Source organism: Cydia splendana, chromosome Z, assembly GCF_910591565.1.
Source record: "Cydia splendana chromosome Z, ilCydSple1.2, whole genome shotgun sequence".
In the NCBI taxonomy this organism is placed as follows: Eukaryota; Metazoa; Arthropoda; class Insecta; order Lepidoptera; family Tortricidae; genus Cydia; species Cydia splendana.
The window spans coordinates 39,138,767-39,155,417 of record NC_085987.1 but is presented as its reverse complement, the minus strand read 5'-3'; the positions used below and the strand labels follow the sequence as shown (position 1 = coordinate 39,155,417).

General features: G+C 39.5%; 1 protein-coding gene across 2 annotated transcripts in view; it reads left to right on the top strand.

Annotated features, from left to right (window-relative positions):
• LOC134804090 (homeobox protein caupolican) overlaps positions 1 to 15,944 on the top strand; it is a 70,406-nt gene extending 54,462 nt beyond the window's left edge. For both annotated transcript variants that reach the window (XM_063777010.1, XM_063777009.1), the window contains exons 4-5: positions 13,517 to 13,815; positions 13,950 to 15,944. In XM_063777010.1, the coding sequence (XP_063633080.1) occupies positions 13,517 to 13,815; positions 13,950 to 14,464 (814 nt within the window). In that variant the 3' untranslated portion in view covers positions 14,465 to 15,944. The remainder of the gene's footprint in view (positions 1 to 13,516; positions 13,816 to 13,949) is intronic.
• Positions 15,945 to 16,651: the final 707 nt, after the last annotated feature.

Genomic DNA, 16,651 nt, shown 5'->3' with positions numbered 1-16,651 from the left:
ACAGGAACACATTCCTTCATAGCTGTAGCCTCGAGTAGGTCACTTAATGTATAGTGTACGATGATTGACTTACTTTCAAGTGCCTTTATTTCACACGTTCTTGTGCTACTTCACTGACGTCTAGTGATATTTAAGAGCTGACTGAGATCTGAAAAGCGTTTTACGGGTGCGATAATAATGCGTCGAGATAACAACTCCAATCCGAAGGTGAAATTATGGGCATCAAGATTAAGAGCTCTTAAAAAAAAAGTTATACCAAGAAAAGTCTGCAGCGATTTTGTTAGCCCACGCGGTCCAAGTGTTATATATACGTCATAATTCATAATTTCATAGAAGTTTGACGTTTAAAATGACACTTGCACTGCGTGGGCTATCCAAATCGCTGCAGACTTTTCTTGGTCCAACTCTAGAAATATGTTGACTACTGGACGATTTAGCCTCATGCATGACTTTCTTTTAATTGTTCTAGTCATTAGTGTCATTACTCATTATTTATATCGTTTGAACACCGAAAAAAATAAAAACACTTTTATAAACCTTCCCATAATATTAGAAAAAAATATATAAAATGTTGACAACATTTTGAGCGGTTGAAACGCTCATAATTTATGGTGCGAATTCGACAGAACTAATGACGTCACTCGCTGTGAACGCAACTGACGTTTGCTACTTAGTGGCGAGTCAGGTCATAATGCCATCTCTTTCACTCTTGGTTCGTCTTAACAATTTGTTGAAACAAGTGACGTCACGTGCCATTTCGACTAATGGCGTTGCGTTTCGCTCACTAGCTTTTCGCGGGCAAATTTTTGTACTTTTTATTTATTATTTTAAGCAATTAAATTATAATTTTATAACGGAAATGCATTTGTAACATGATATAACGGCAACCAACACCCGAATAAAAAAGATTTCGTTCAAATATAAACTTCACGCAGGAGGCTAATTGAAATAAATATTGCCTTGTCTATTGTCCTAAGTAGAATGAAACAAAGAACAGCGGGAATATAAGACGAATGGCTTATTCATATTCATACTATCACTTTTGATCACAACTAATAGAATTTTATATATTGTTGACAACATTGTACGAAACTAAAACGGGTTTATACCTAACTACACACCAGTATTTACTATTCATTTACGCATTGATCTACAACCTAATTGAAAATGTGAATAGGTATGCAATTTGAATCGTAATTGACATGTTCCAATATATTCGATATTAAAGTAGTAGTATATTTAACGTTAGATACAAAATACATAAATGCAGACAACAGAAACAAAATATAATGTAGAGATATTTATTTCTAAATTATATCAAATAGGTACATTAAAATTAATTATAAACTAAAACTTACACACACACCTAATATTAAGTCTTCCAGGTCTGCCCCTGCGGAAGGGTGCCCTGGCTACATTCCCAAAATAATTACTAATATGTACGATATATGTAATTAATAATAAATAAAATATAATTTCCAGTCTCATCTAGCTGGGTTCTAATCGGCTACCATGGAAAGATATAACATACTTAATTACTTACTAGTTTTTGCAATAAAATGTTTGCGATTTAGTACAGATAAAATATTGGTGGGGTAATTCACCAGTAACTGGCCACCCTAAACTAAAAATGAATTCTAACTATTCACCTATAAACAGAATTCATTCTAGTATATGGTGGCTTCGTTATTGAAGGATGGCCAGTTATTGAAACCTTATACTAAAATGAATTCTGTTTATAGGTGAATAGAATTCCTTTTTAGTTTAGGGTGGCCAGTTATTGGCCGTGGCGAGTTACTGACGAATTACCCTACCGTTTTTACTATTTTGTGGCTTTTATTTTCCTCGACATCGGAACATCATTAGATGTCACGGATCGATCGATGCAAACATGATTGGGTCAGCCGATTTTAGCGTTCAGCTAGGACAGCGGGCAAAGGAAACCAATATATTATTATGAAGATAAATGTATCTTTTCCGGGGCCAACGAATTTAATGGAGGCGGACACTGGACGGTCCCCAAGGCGCGCCATAGGCGGCGTGCCCGTTACCCGGTCGTCACCGTCACCCGGCGCGCCGTGACCGGTGTAACAACCAACGCCGACACTTCCGCTCCTCACCGACATAATTACAAACGGAAAATTCAACTACTCACACCATATAAGAGTACGTAGACGAATTTCGTCGAAGCAAGTGATAATGCGAGAGAGCGTCAGGATGCCCGGCACGTCCCAGTCTATTTGGCCTCCGCCCGATATTGTGCACACAAAGTAACGATTACTCATACCGGCCGAACTTTATTTATGACAGGAAGAAATTGCGATTGTATTCTTTTAATGGTTATAACTTCCCAATATGACACGGCGCCTGGCGACCTGTTTGCGTTAGGCATTTGTGTAGTTAAATTCATTTAACTTTTATCTTTCTACATTTGTACATAAGTACCTACCTATAGAAAAAAAATATTACATATAGAATTCAATAGATAACATGTCACATTTTTAACTAAACACAATAAGCCCAAGAGAAATGGAAAAGGGTCACTTTCTATGGATATTTCTAAAGTGAACCATCTTCACTGGACTTGGGTATACCTACCTTGTATATTACATTACAGAGGACTCAGAGGAGAAATAATTATCTATTTGCCAATACATCTAGAACATAGAACCATCATGTTTTTGCTCATTATTTCCCGATTCATTACCTGAATACATAAAGCTTCGTGATCGACTTCTACAGTCGCTATCAGATACATATATCGAAAAGGCCAAATGCTCAAAATTATCTTAACACACGCCTTCAGAATAGAGTCGAATATAAAAAACAGTAATATACAGTAACACCTATTTTTTGTGATTTCATGGTTGCTCTTAAAAGTAAGCTTGCGATCCTTGAAATATTGATGCTACTACTCGTTTTCCGTAAAACTACATATCACATACCTACGTGAAATAAGATGGAAAAGCAGACTCAGCGATATGGTAACTTTTAAGGCCGAGCCACACCGGCTGCGTGTGCAGCACGTGTGCGTCGACGTAAGCGTAGACGTGCGCAGCACCCCTGTCACACCGGGTGACGCGCACGCCACGCAGCGCACGCCACGCATTGTGCTGTACACGTCACGCAGGCGCACGCTGCAGCTCAGTCATGCGTGTAGTAAAATAAAATACTCCTGCGACAGTACCTACATCATGTTATTATACTCCCGTTGCAAATGGAAGCAGCTCACCTAATGCCGCCATTGCAATAGAGGAAAAAATGTCTCATATTTGAATTGAGATAATTGAGAGTACATAATATTATTCACCGACGCACAATAGTTCACAATACAACAACCTTGTTTTCCAATAGTATCGTTAGTACCTAACATCGATTTGTTCCCACAGCCAAATAATTTTTTTATAAGACGTATTTTTTGTAATCTTTGTGCTTTATGTTGTAAATGTCATTCGTATTGACGAACGATTTTAATTAGTTTTTCTTTTATCACTGAATCCATATTAAAAACCAGCACGCGCACCGGCTGAGTTGTAAATAAATACAAGCGAGCTGCGCGTGTACACGCACAGCACCTATGCAGCACCGAGCTGTGCGTACCCGAACCTGCTCGGTTTGTCCTCTCATAGGGAACGCAGTTAAATACAACGTCATCACTGCACGCAACGAAGCGACGTTGCCGCTCTGCTGCGTGCACGCGTGCACGCAGCACGCAGCCGGTTTGTATCGTCGGAGCTGCGTTGCGTGCAAGGCACGCGTACGCGCACGTCACGCACACGTCACGCAAGCGGTGTGTCCTCTCCTATGAGTTTTAGTATTCTACAACGCAGCGGGACGCGTACGTGCACGTGCACGTCTACGCACACGCATCCGGTGTGGCTTGGCCTTTATAAGTAATATTCTAACATAGTGCGTAACTACATGGAGTAAAATATCAAAAATTAAAATCTTTATTTTATAACATGAGATCTTAGGAATAATAAAAAGTTAAATAGTTCATGCCCTTTATATTATTTACTTATCAAGTTATCACAGAGCGCCTACCTACTACAATGAGCATATACTCTCGTAATACGACTCGAGATCATTACTTGGCAATAATGACAATACTAAATTAGTAAGAAGCACAACCGCTCATTTTATTTATTCACGTTTTCTACTCATGTTAATAACAAATATTTAATAATGAACACTAATATAAGCTCTAGGAGTTTACATCGGTGGCGTGGTATTTCAAACCTAATAAACCGTCTACGTGTGGTAACTTTGCGGTCTTCGCTAACGCTTCATAAAGCGTAAGGTGGTGGTCTGGTGGTAGTGCTCGACATGCTAATGCCCAATAGATGACACCCTGCTGTCACCTCTATTGACAATGACTTAAGTTTCAAGATGACATGTACTGGGACCGCGTCGAGCACCAGCACCACCACCTTAGTCTGAAGACGGTAGTCTACGCTTACTGTGAATTTAATAGAAATAGCATTTTTGTACTACATGGGCCATTTTATTTAAAGTTGTCCCCTACACTTTTTTCCAAAATTGGGATTTTTATGTTATTTCTACTCAGAATCATGAGCTCTTTTGATTTTAATTGGAGAAAAAAAGTATCCCAAGATTTTCATACATTTTTCGATCTTTCCATTCCGAAACCGCCATACAAAGTCTATGAAAAAATGGTTACGGAATGGGAAAAAAACCTTGGGACACTTTTTTTCTCCTATTAGGATCATAAGAGCTCATGATTCTGAGTAGAAATAACATAAAAAATACCAAATTTGAAAAAGAAGTGTAGGGGACAACTTTAAATAAAATGGCCCACATACTTAATCACTTTAACCGCTCTATTTTCTGCTTCACGAAGAGCGGTGCATAAAATAAATAATCGATTGTTAACTAAGGCATGAAAGGCACCAATTTCTGCCGGGGTAGCTGAAATGATGCCTTTCACCAGAGTTAAACACTCTACTTTTCATTTCGAATACGAGGAAAGTAAAAACCAACATGTATATTTTAAAAACGTACCTAACTAAGTATACATTTTTAAAGTATTTCTTGAGGGTAATTTCAATTAACAATTTAGGCAAAAGTATCGTTATTTGTGGAATGGAGAGTTAAATATCAGAATGGAAATTTTATAACAAATATATTTATACCCAAATTTCAATTGCTTATCGTAAAAAAATATAGAAAGCTTACTTGGAACGTAAAATGCTCTAGTGCAGAAACGTATCGTTTTTGCACACCTTTTAGAACAACAATGACATGAGACATTTCAGAGCAGAGAATGAAAAAGCCTTTGCTTTCGGTAAAAGCTTAAAGTGCGAGTAATATAAAGAGAACCTTTAGGTAAGAATAAGACTATTTGTCAATCTCGCCCCCGGGGGAAATCGGGTCAGGTCAGCCCGCTTCACTCGTTGTCAACGCTGAGTAACCACGTACGATATACGAAACATCTAACACATGATAAAGCTATGAACAGTAATTCATTATATCATTATTAATTTTGACGTTACATACCTCTGTGACTTTATAAAAAACAAATATAATAATTATACATTACGTCAAGTTTACTAAAAATACTATATGTCGTTCCATACTCATGAAACAAATGACTATGCTTCTTTATTTTCAATTGGTAAAACAGCTTTTAAGAGTAGGTACCTCCTCTGGTAATTACGGTTACTACAGTGCATTACACTTTTAGAGCCTATAAATGAGCCAATGGATCCAGTCTAGCCCCGAGTCAGCCTCGTTGAAGTCAAAAAATAAAAGTCTATAAGCAGTGCCGCCATAGCAAACTGTCCTCGTAATTATTAACGCAATGTCGTCGGCTAAGTGCTACCAAAGCAATTGGCGGGATTTCTGCATAAACTACATTACCGCGCAATTACCTAGGTACATAGCTACCCAACAACCTAGGTAAAGTAACTATCCATTATGAGGTCGAGGAAGGGTGATGCGTCATCACCCGCGATTCGTAACGATAGGTACTCGCCGTTGCATTCAAAGGCTCGCGATCCTGTGTGGCCAACGGCGGCGCGTTCCGGACATGATGTCATCGGAGCGCTCGCGACTTGTCCTAACACTGTGCCACCGCCGCACCACACAGTTAATCGAGGATACGTGTATAGACAACGATTTACAGCACAAAATGCCAGTCCTCCCGTGTATTACCGATCTATAGAACAATAAAGGGTGCGCGCGGACGCATGCCAATGAGCGGTATCGTATTCAGGTAGCGCTTGCGCGCCATTAGTAACCCGGGCCGGGCCTGGAGTAATTGACCGACAAGCTAATTTCATTCTAGGCGCATTGGACGCTTCCTCTTTCCTTTTTCCTATCGGTCAGCCGCGCACGAGACTCATGCTTCGCCACGAACCTACGTGCTGATGTCATTCATTTAAATTTTTCCTGGTTATGATTTTAGAAACATGAATAGCCCCCGTCCGTAGATAAGACGATAAGCAATAATAAGCATTAGTAAGAAGTAACGTACCTAATATAAATAAATCAAACTCAAAAAGAACATTACTGGGCCCAAATTGGATGCGTGTTCACTTTGACTGAAACTATAATGCCTAACTCTGTATCTTACTAGTTGTTGTGTTACGCCGTCTACTAACTATCAATTAGTCGTTCTGGTTGTGTATCGGTTTGACCGCCATTGTTGTTAACTAGTGGTCGGCTGTTACTGATGACAACACGAACTGTTTTGGCAGAGATAGTGTCTTACACTCTGCCTACACCATGTTTTGTCGAGGCCCTGATAACCTTAAGATATAAACAACGTTTAAGATCAACTACTGAAAACCGCAGATATTCTAACTTACGCCGATCGGTATTCGTATATTGGCTAATTGGCTGTCATCATATTTAACGAAGTTCTACATTTTGTTACTCTTTCATGTCCGTTATACGTCTTTGAGTAGTTTAAACACAGTGAAATATATTAACAATGTGCTTTTTAACTTTAAGATTTGACTTTTAAAAAAATGATAGTCTAATCGGCTCTGCTTCCGATACTGAACAAACTGATTTCTGGTTTTTAGAAGCTAAATGTGTGTAGTTTCTAGAAGTTAGTAATAAGTTTCTTCCTCGAGGAGCCAGACATAGCCTGACGATGGGTTTATTACATAATGAGTACTTTACACCTAACAGTGTTCCAAGGGTGTCGCCAGCTGATAGCCGAGAGGGGGCAGGTTAATAAATATTAAATGGATAATAGGAAAAGTATGTATTTTGTTGATTGCCTTGCATTTGGTACAAGATATGGTTGCTGTCACCAGTAAATATCAAATTATCAGCGGCAGTCAATTGTTACCAGTCAGAGTAAAAATAAGTTTGATGGTTGTTAAATTTATAGATCTGCTCTATATTATTGCCATTTTTGCCATTTATTTGATATTGTCCAGTACATTTAATTTAATGTAATTTATTTTTGTAATATTTGGTAAGTATAACTTACCTATATGCATAATATACGATAATTAATCGTATTTCCAATAAGAATTGAGTAAATTGGTTGATTGGGATCCAAAGAAAAAATCTATCGCTTCTTTATTATGGAGTTATCTAAACTCATAAAATAAATAAGTAAAACGAGTTATATAAATGGTGTTTTACCGTTTGTAGTAAATTTGGTAAAGTAAAAATACTATATATCTACATAATAGGTAGGCTGATATTCTTGGCACCTGACATTTAATGATCTTTAAATTTAATATAGTCTACAGAGAGGTCAAGCGTCCATTTAAGTCCAAGTGGACATTTCTATAAATATTTAAACAAATTCTACTCTCAACCCCTAAATAAGATATTTTAGTGTTGGACAGTCAGTATCTTAAAATGGATGAAGTAGGCTACCTACTCTGAGGGCCTAGATATCGGCAACTACTTATGTTGATTCCATTTACTTCATAATGACCTTCGGATTATTTTGAAACTTTAGAATATAACTATTCGAGCTAGCTAACGCTCTGCAGGCCTGCTTTAAATATACAGTGAATTTCCATGAAATGAAATGTAGTAAACTGTTTTCAAAAATTCTGTTATGTTTATTTCATTTAAATGTTGTTGTAATCAATCACAGAGACTGCTGATGAAACATGTTGCACAATTTACTTTAGGTCGTGTTGTGAAACAATGCCTCCTAGAGGCATAAAATTCAATGTTCACAGAGATATTAATAATATGTCAGCAATAAAATGAGACGTGACCCGAGATAGCAGAGGAATCGTGGTCGCGACACTTAATTTTCACTAGTTTATTCGTTCCACATTAGTCAACTTGTGAGGTCCCGTATCGGCGCCGGCGCCGCTCCCGCGCCGCGTCCCGGGCTGCGCTCCGCCCGGGCTGCCGACTGACGCTTGATAAATAACATCTCTTGACATCTTCCCAGATGAACTCTGTCTGTCCCTGGTCACCGTAAACAAATACATTTAAACTGCGGAACATTAATTGATAAGTAATTGTTTCAAATATCGCACACGACGAACATATGTTTACTTGCGTACATCGTAAATTCAGTTTATGATGCAGCTCACGACAATATATTCTTTAAATACACTTTGGAGATTACTAATTATCTTCAATGTTGACATCAAGAACAGTGTGACCGCCCTGAGCTCTTAAACTTTTAAAAAACAAGAACTTATCATAATTGCTTCTCCCGGTAATATTGTCTACCGATGTTGATTGTTATTCACTTATTTCTCTTTTATTTAACGTTATATTTTAACACAATTTTATGAATACAAAGAAAGCGTATTTATATAAAAGGTGGAAAGCGCGTCACTACAATTTTACATTTACAGCTGAACCTTACAGCCTCCTTATCAAATACTTTTTATGTTTTATTGTGAAAACGTAATGTTCTAGGAAAATTTTAATGAAATATATATAATGGTTATATTATTGATATTTTTCGAAGCATAACCTGTAACGACTATATGTATTCTATTATTTATTTAAGATTCTTATCTTAAGGCTAGATATGCCCACCCCGATAGGTGGTATTTACGATTTGATTTTCAGCGAGCTAACTTTATGTAATTCTAGATCGGATCTTCACTAGCGACAATACGAAACGGTTATACGAATAGGTAGCTTGATAAATATAATCAAAAATAGCACAAGTCAACCTGGACGGCCTTGCCTTCAGGTGATATGGCTAGGAGGAATATATATATAATATACATCTGTCGGCAATGCGGTAGAAGGAAATAAAATGCAAGAAGCAAGTGCGGGCCGCAGCTCGTTATAAATATGATCGAATTAATAAAGCCTGATATGATAGATCGCTTTTATCTTTAATCCGGATAACAATAGGCGGCTAATGCAATGGGAACTTTTAGCTTTTCTTCCTGTAACTTTAAGAATATAAATGTAATCAAATAAGCGTTTTTTGGCCTTTGTGAATGAGAAACAAAGACTCAATATTAGATAAAGGTATGTACAGTTATTTCATTGTTTACGGAGTTAAAGGAGATCTAATTGTTGATAAAACTAGTCAGTTTTTGAAGCGGTTGATCGATCCCCCGTCTCGCGCCACCTTTGCGGGTCACGTTTCTCAGTCAGATTACGCTGCCAATAACAAAGGTGCAGCTGCTTTACAGCCAGTAAACACATACAAAGACAGATTGTTACTTGAATTAATTAACTGTGCGGACGACATACATGCCCACTATTACGTTATCAGCTCGGACGTCGGTCGGGTCAACTAACAATTTTAACAGAAAAATAATTTGCCACAGATAATGACGACAATTTATGTCTTGTTTTTTTTCATTTAGTTATTCTGTATTCATGCTTTGTTCTTTTATAGTTCATTTGACCAAATCTATTATTGACAAGGTATTATAAACAAAAACTAATTATTCTATATTAAATTTTATCAACTTTCCCCACCCTAAATCTAAACGAACCTAACAAAATACCATTTCAATTGATAGGAACAATCCGGCGCGGTAGGTACATACATAAGTTTTGCCTGCCTTTCATTTACCTCATATTTGTAGCTATGTGTGAAGCGAACTCGTTATTTGAAACTTCAAATCAATGCAAAAAAAGTAGTGATCGTTTTTTTATTGTCTACTCTTCTAGAACGTCTTTAGTTGCCACAGTGCAAAGATGATGCGTCGTCGGAAACACCACGCTTCGGTTGCACTACCAAAATTTCAGGCTACACACCCTTCCCGCGCGTTACTTCTACTACTTTCCCACAAACTAGTCATCTAAATTATTTCCAAACTCTGCTTATAATGTTTCGGGTTTTATTTACGTTTTAGGCGGAAACATGAGGCTCCCCCGTAGTTGTTCTATAAGGGTTTTTATGCATGGTGCTGACCAATTAGTCGCCGGCTAGCATGTTCAGGTGGCGAGTATCGCTTGCGCGACGCGTGCGGTTGGCCGTAATGGCGCTTTGCCCGCTCATAATGTGTTTTTGGCGTGCCGCGCCCCCGACCGCCCTATCTACCCACCAATATTTAGGGCCTGTATCGTACCTTTTAAAACTTCGTCCATAACCCCGAGATTGGTCGTTGCGTGCGCCCATTCCTATATTACGAGGCAAAATAATTAGCTTTATCTCATATCATTTTTACGAACATAGTAATTTACTTGTAGCATGAAAGGCAATGTTTGTTGGTTTATTTTTCCATGTTGGCATAACATGTTTCATAATACAACCGTGTATGTATTTAGTTTTTTAATAATTAGTGCTAATACCATTTACATAAACTATCTACATAAGTACGTTTCCAGGCTCAATTGATATATTTGTTTTTGAAAACGTTTCACAGTTAAATAATTTACGGCCGTACGGGTCTGATGGCCACATTATCTCAATTTGTCTGTCCGCGATAGTGCGGGAAGGAACGAGTTCTGCCAGTAACACGATCTTCCCTCATATGACACAGTCCCATGTCACTTTTAACACAAAACCTGTCGGCGTGTTAACTTTTTTTCGAATTTCTAGTCCATAGATTAATTTGTTGATCAACCTACTGGCGTGTAAAGAAAACGGTGTACATCTATTACCTCTCAAAATATCGCACCGTGTAACTCTATACCGGCGACGGTGTCATTGGTTAAATCGAAGTGTAGTAACATTATATCCCGAAGCCTTTAACCTGCGTCACTCCCCCGGCGGCATGATCACTCATATTTAAACCTAAGTATAATATTACACTTTTAGTTATTTGTCCCGTAAGAGCCTGCCTCTTAATTTCGAAAGGTTGCAATTTTATTCTTAAAGCTGCACCTGTGTATAGATACCGATTAATTCAATTTGCGCTCCTTGTATACATATTAGGAACTAGGTACTGTTTATAACAAATAAACCATGTAGAATCTAACAGCTAAATTTAATCAGTGAATTAAGTACTCAAGGTTTGAGTTTACTTAATTATCAGGGTGTATAAGTGTTTTGGAGGGCTCTCTATTGTTTCCCAAATAGTTTTAAGTCATAATGAATTGTTTGTCCCAATTTTCGTTAGTCATAATTGGTTTTCTCAGAAACGCGTAACTTTTCAGGATTGCCATAAAACAAACCTAACCTAACCTATCTATAGAATAACCTTACGAAAATCCTGAAAAGTTAACGGTTTCAGTTTTATGACTAACGATAATATGACAAACAATACATTACTACTTAAAACTTTATGGGAAACAAACGGACCCCGTTTTGGAGTCCTCTCTGTAGATATCCGAATGCTCGTGACGTGTCTCCTACATTTTAACGATACAAAGATACTCCGCTTTTTCCAAACGCAAAATAAGCGGATTTGCGTTTTTATGAAATGGCTCGGTTGAAGCGTTTCATGACGATTATATCAAGCCACTTCCTCCCCTCTCGCGATTAAAATCATAAAAAAAATAATTTAAACGTCCAAATTAACCGCGGATGCAATAGGTTTAATATCAACAACTTTAGGTAGGTACCAGCAATATTTTTGTGTTTATCTCATTTTTATGAGTTTAAGTAGGAAGCATGAGGTGGTGGGTTAGATAGGGATTTAATTGAAGGAGGAGTGAGGGTGAGAAGGGGAAGCCGCAACGGCCGGGGCGCTGCGCCGCGCCGGGGGAAGGAAAATAATAAAAAAATGCACGCTTTGCGGCGGTATCCCCCGCGAGCGCGGATGCTGTGAAAGTGGCACGCCGTGGATAAATGAAGGTTTTTTGTTTGTGGAATACGCCTAAGCTTGGCGTCGCTCCACTTTCGTATTGTCACTTCAATTCTATGGATGTTAGTTCATTCATGGGGCCCGCTCCGACGCGAACGTCATTAAATTTAAGTCGCCTTAAAGCGGTGTTTTACGGTCAGATAATCATTTAACGTGAACTAACTTTCTATTGAGCTACTCTTTCATAACGCCGCAGGAGTTTTTGCACTCGAAGTTAGCTCCTAACGAAGATATGTGTAGATTATGATGTTGCAAAACTTTATTCATTTATGTTTATTTATAAGGATTTTAGTCGATCGGGGTGAGGAGTATTATTAAGTCAACAACGAGCTTAACAATGGGTAGTACGAGTTGATCCGCGGCCGCAGAAGGCACGGATCGGAGCCCTGGCACGCGGGCATAAGACTCAAAACAGAACGTGGAGTGCAACGATAAGGGGCGATGCCCGTCACTTATACGATTTAAGTGACAGTTTTATTAATTTCCCATACAACTCATCCCCAGTTTCCACCCTACTCTATTTCCGACTGTTGCATTGGCGGCATATGGAGCCGGCAGAACGTTTGCACTCCACAACAAAAATGTTTTAAAATTTGAAACAATGTGTGGCTATGACAAAGTCGAGTTTGCAAAATTGAATTTAGTATAAGGCTGTATTTTTGTATACCTAGATACCTACACATAGGTAGGTATTTAAGTAGTGTAGTAGCTATTAGGTATGCCATATTATTCTGGTATGAAGTTCATATTGCAACTTTGAACTTGAAGATGAATGTTTGGGCGTAACGAAAAAAATAGTTAAGTACATACTTGAGAATATAGTAGCTCTCCTGAAATCACCTTATAATAGAATTAAAAAATATATATGCAGTGTTGACCATTTGTATTGACTTAACGATAATATATTAATTCATTAATAATGCTTACTGAAGCCGGATGGCGATACGAGAATTGCATCGTAATAAAGATAGGGCAATTCAAATAAGGGCGCACGGTCCAACAAATGCGTGCTGCTGGCTGTGTCTAAGATAAGCCGGGCTTAGCGCTGGCGCAGCAGTCGATGGCTTATCGCGATTTCAATTATTATGCCGGTGCTCTCATTGGGCAGCGGCGAGGGTCCCGCCCGGCGGTCTCGAATACTGTTATCTTAAATCTCGCCCAAATCAGACTCTGCAGTTTATGCTTGATTGTTCCCATAAAAAAATTAAGCACCTCGACCGGGGTGAAAATTTGCGTGCCTGTCTTCTTATCGAAGATTGGTGACGCTCATAATTCCATTACGACATAATCAGTTTAAAATTTAATCCTTATTCAATACTCTTTATTTTTAACAGATACGGAATGGACCTAAATGGAGCCAGAAGAAAAAATGCTACACGAGAAACGACGAGCACTCTCAAGGCGTGGTTGAACGAGCACAAGAAGAACCCGTACCCGACGAAGGGCGAGAAGATCATGCTCGCCATCATCACCAAGATGACGCTCACGCAGGTCTCAACGTGGTTCGCCAACGCGCGCCGCCGCCTCAAGAAGGAGAACAAGATGACGTGGGAGCCACGGAACAGGGTCGACGACGATGACAATAATAATGATGACGACGACCACAAGAGCAACGACGGAAAGGATGTATTAGGTATGTATTGTAAGCTGTACCTAAATCAAACCCACGTTATGTCCCAATTGCACGGCGAAATGTGGGAAATACTAAAGAATGCACCTTTAATTAAAATGTAAGAATTGAAAACAATGTAATAAATTTTGTTGTAGATGGGAAGGATTCTGGAACCGGTTCGAGCGAAGACGGAGACCGGCCACGGCAAAGGCTGGATATGCTAGGACAAAGAACAGAGTCGGAGTGGTCAGAGTCGCGCGCCGACAGCGGGCCCGAGTCACCGGAGCCGTATGAGCGGCCGTTGCACCCGGCCTACCAGCACCTGCCTTCACGGGCGCCCCCCGGCAGCACGCCCGCCTCCGCCAAACCGCGAATATGGTCACTGGCGGACATGGCGAGTAAAGACGGCGACGCTCCTCCGCCGCCACCGTCCGCCTCGGCCTTCTACCAGTCGGCGGCGGCGGCGGCGGCGGCCGCGCGGCTCGCGCACCCGTACGGGCGAGCCGAGTTGTATCGCGGGCTGTACCCGCCCGCCACGCCGGCCGACGTGGCGCTGCTCGAGTACTCGCGGTCGCTGGCGCTGGCGGCCCCGGCGCCCGCGCCGCCCGCGCCCTCGCCCTCCTCATCGTCCACGTCGTCGCTGGCCGAGCCGCCGCCGCCGCGCGCCTGACCGCCGGCCCCCCGCCCGCCGCTGGCGCACCGACAATAACCACGACCCGCCGTCGCCGCCGTGCCGCCGGTCGCCACGCAACCACGCGAGGGCCTTCTCACCTGTAAATAAATCTATAGATTAATGTTATAAATATGTATACATACATTATACATGATAATAATAAATGTGCACCGGTAGAGAAGCTTAATAATGTGATAGTGGAGCGGAGGGGCCACCGGCCGCTCCGCGCGCGCCGCGCCGGGCCGACTGACCGACAATACTAGGTGCTAACCAGTTGGACCTTGCAACAAACACGTTGATGTATTTATATTCGGAGGTGGTTAAACAAAGTGATCTATAATTGAAGAATAGGTATTAACATGTGTTACGTTTTTTTAGATAAAATAACACTGTTTAAACTTTTATTTGTACCTTTGTAGAGTGTAAATTATTATTTTCAAATTTCTCCCATATATTTTAGTGCCTAGGGGCGTATTCAGAAACGTTAAAAATAATAACAATAATGTACTTATGCAACATGCGTATTGATATATAATTCATATTAATATTAAATTTCACGTTTCTAAATAAGCTTCTTAATTACGTCCACTTTACGTCTATTGTTTAATAGTGTTTTAGATAAATCTAACATCGCATTTTAACTATTTATTTTACGAGGTCAGTAGCCTTAACCTTTTATATTAAGTTTAAATAACTACCAGTACCAGATTTGTTGAGAATTTTCGAAATCTGAGTAATTCATTTCTAGTCAGAAGACTATGATCGTCTATGTTAAACATAAATGAAATTTCATTATTGATGACGTTTCATTTGTCGTTAGAGTGTCGTAAATATTTTAACATACTGTAGGTACATACATATTTAGTAAAGAGTTTAGACATTAGGAGGAGGAGCGCGGGTCGGGGCCACACGCTCGCCGCGCGGCTCGACCTGAGCACTGAGCAGCCCCGGGGCCCGCTGACGGAGCCGCGCGCAGCCCACCGCGACGCGGCCGCCGCCTCGCGCTAATCCTGCACAAGTATTCCGTTCGAAAATACTAACTAGAATTTGGTCTCTCCGAAGTAACTTGAATTTACATACGTCTAAGATGGCCTTGTATTATTGTATGAACGTTGATCGATGGATGGATAGTTGTGTCCTCGTTTTATTTCCTTAACACTGTAAAATATTTTAAAAGTAGAGACTGAAAGTCCAAAATTGAGTCTATAGTTTTGTACATACTGTCCCTGTTGTAAGTATATATTGTAATGATAATGCGAATATTTAAGAGAGGTAAACGCAATAAATTTTCTGTATTAGAGGTCTCTTTGATGTAAATAACATTACCTGCAGTCGACACTGTGAACCCTGAGAGTTAGTTGTACATAAACAACGAAATAGTTCTCTAAGCTGAGATGGATAGATTCGGATCCGAATGGGACTCATTGAACGAATGATTCACTGCCCGATTCGAACTTTAAGATACGTCAAATATTACGGCTAGTTACGATATGGATTAGATATGTCAGTGTCAAAAGTGATGTTTTTGTTTGAAGAAACGTCACTTTTGACACTGACATATCTAACCCATATTGTATCTAGCCGTAATATGTGACGTATCTTAAAGTTTGAATCGGGCCGTTAGTCAGTTGAACATTATTCTATGTATATTTACACATACGTATATGCCTTAAAATTATGTTGTCAACACAGTTAAATAGAAGTTATCTTGAATTCCTCATAGAAATAAAATCCGATACACGTCCACTTTGGAGTAGGTATCCAGTAGTTGTTGAAAATGGCAACTAGTGATGTGCCATTTGTGTGAAAAAATGTGAATGAACGACGTCTAATCGCCATCACATAAATTTAATGACTAGACGCGGCAATTAGAGCGCAGATATATATTTTCTTGGTAAAGGCCGTTTCCTAGTTGGCATATCAGTAATGTTACTAGGTATTTACTCCTCGGGATCTACTGCATTAGTTCCATGTTACTTGTTAACTAAGCTGGCACAGGTACGTTCTTGAGCAGGTATATAAATCTGTCTGAAACATATTGTAAAACATCGAAAAATAATTGTTGTTATTGTTGTTTAAGTGAGCTCCCATTTCTATGTTTTAGTTTTAAATGCAATATAAGTTTTCGAGTAAGGCTATATAAACTGTGTTTTGTTAGCTTAAATCTCATTGAAAACCTACCCC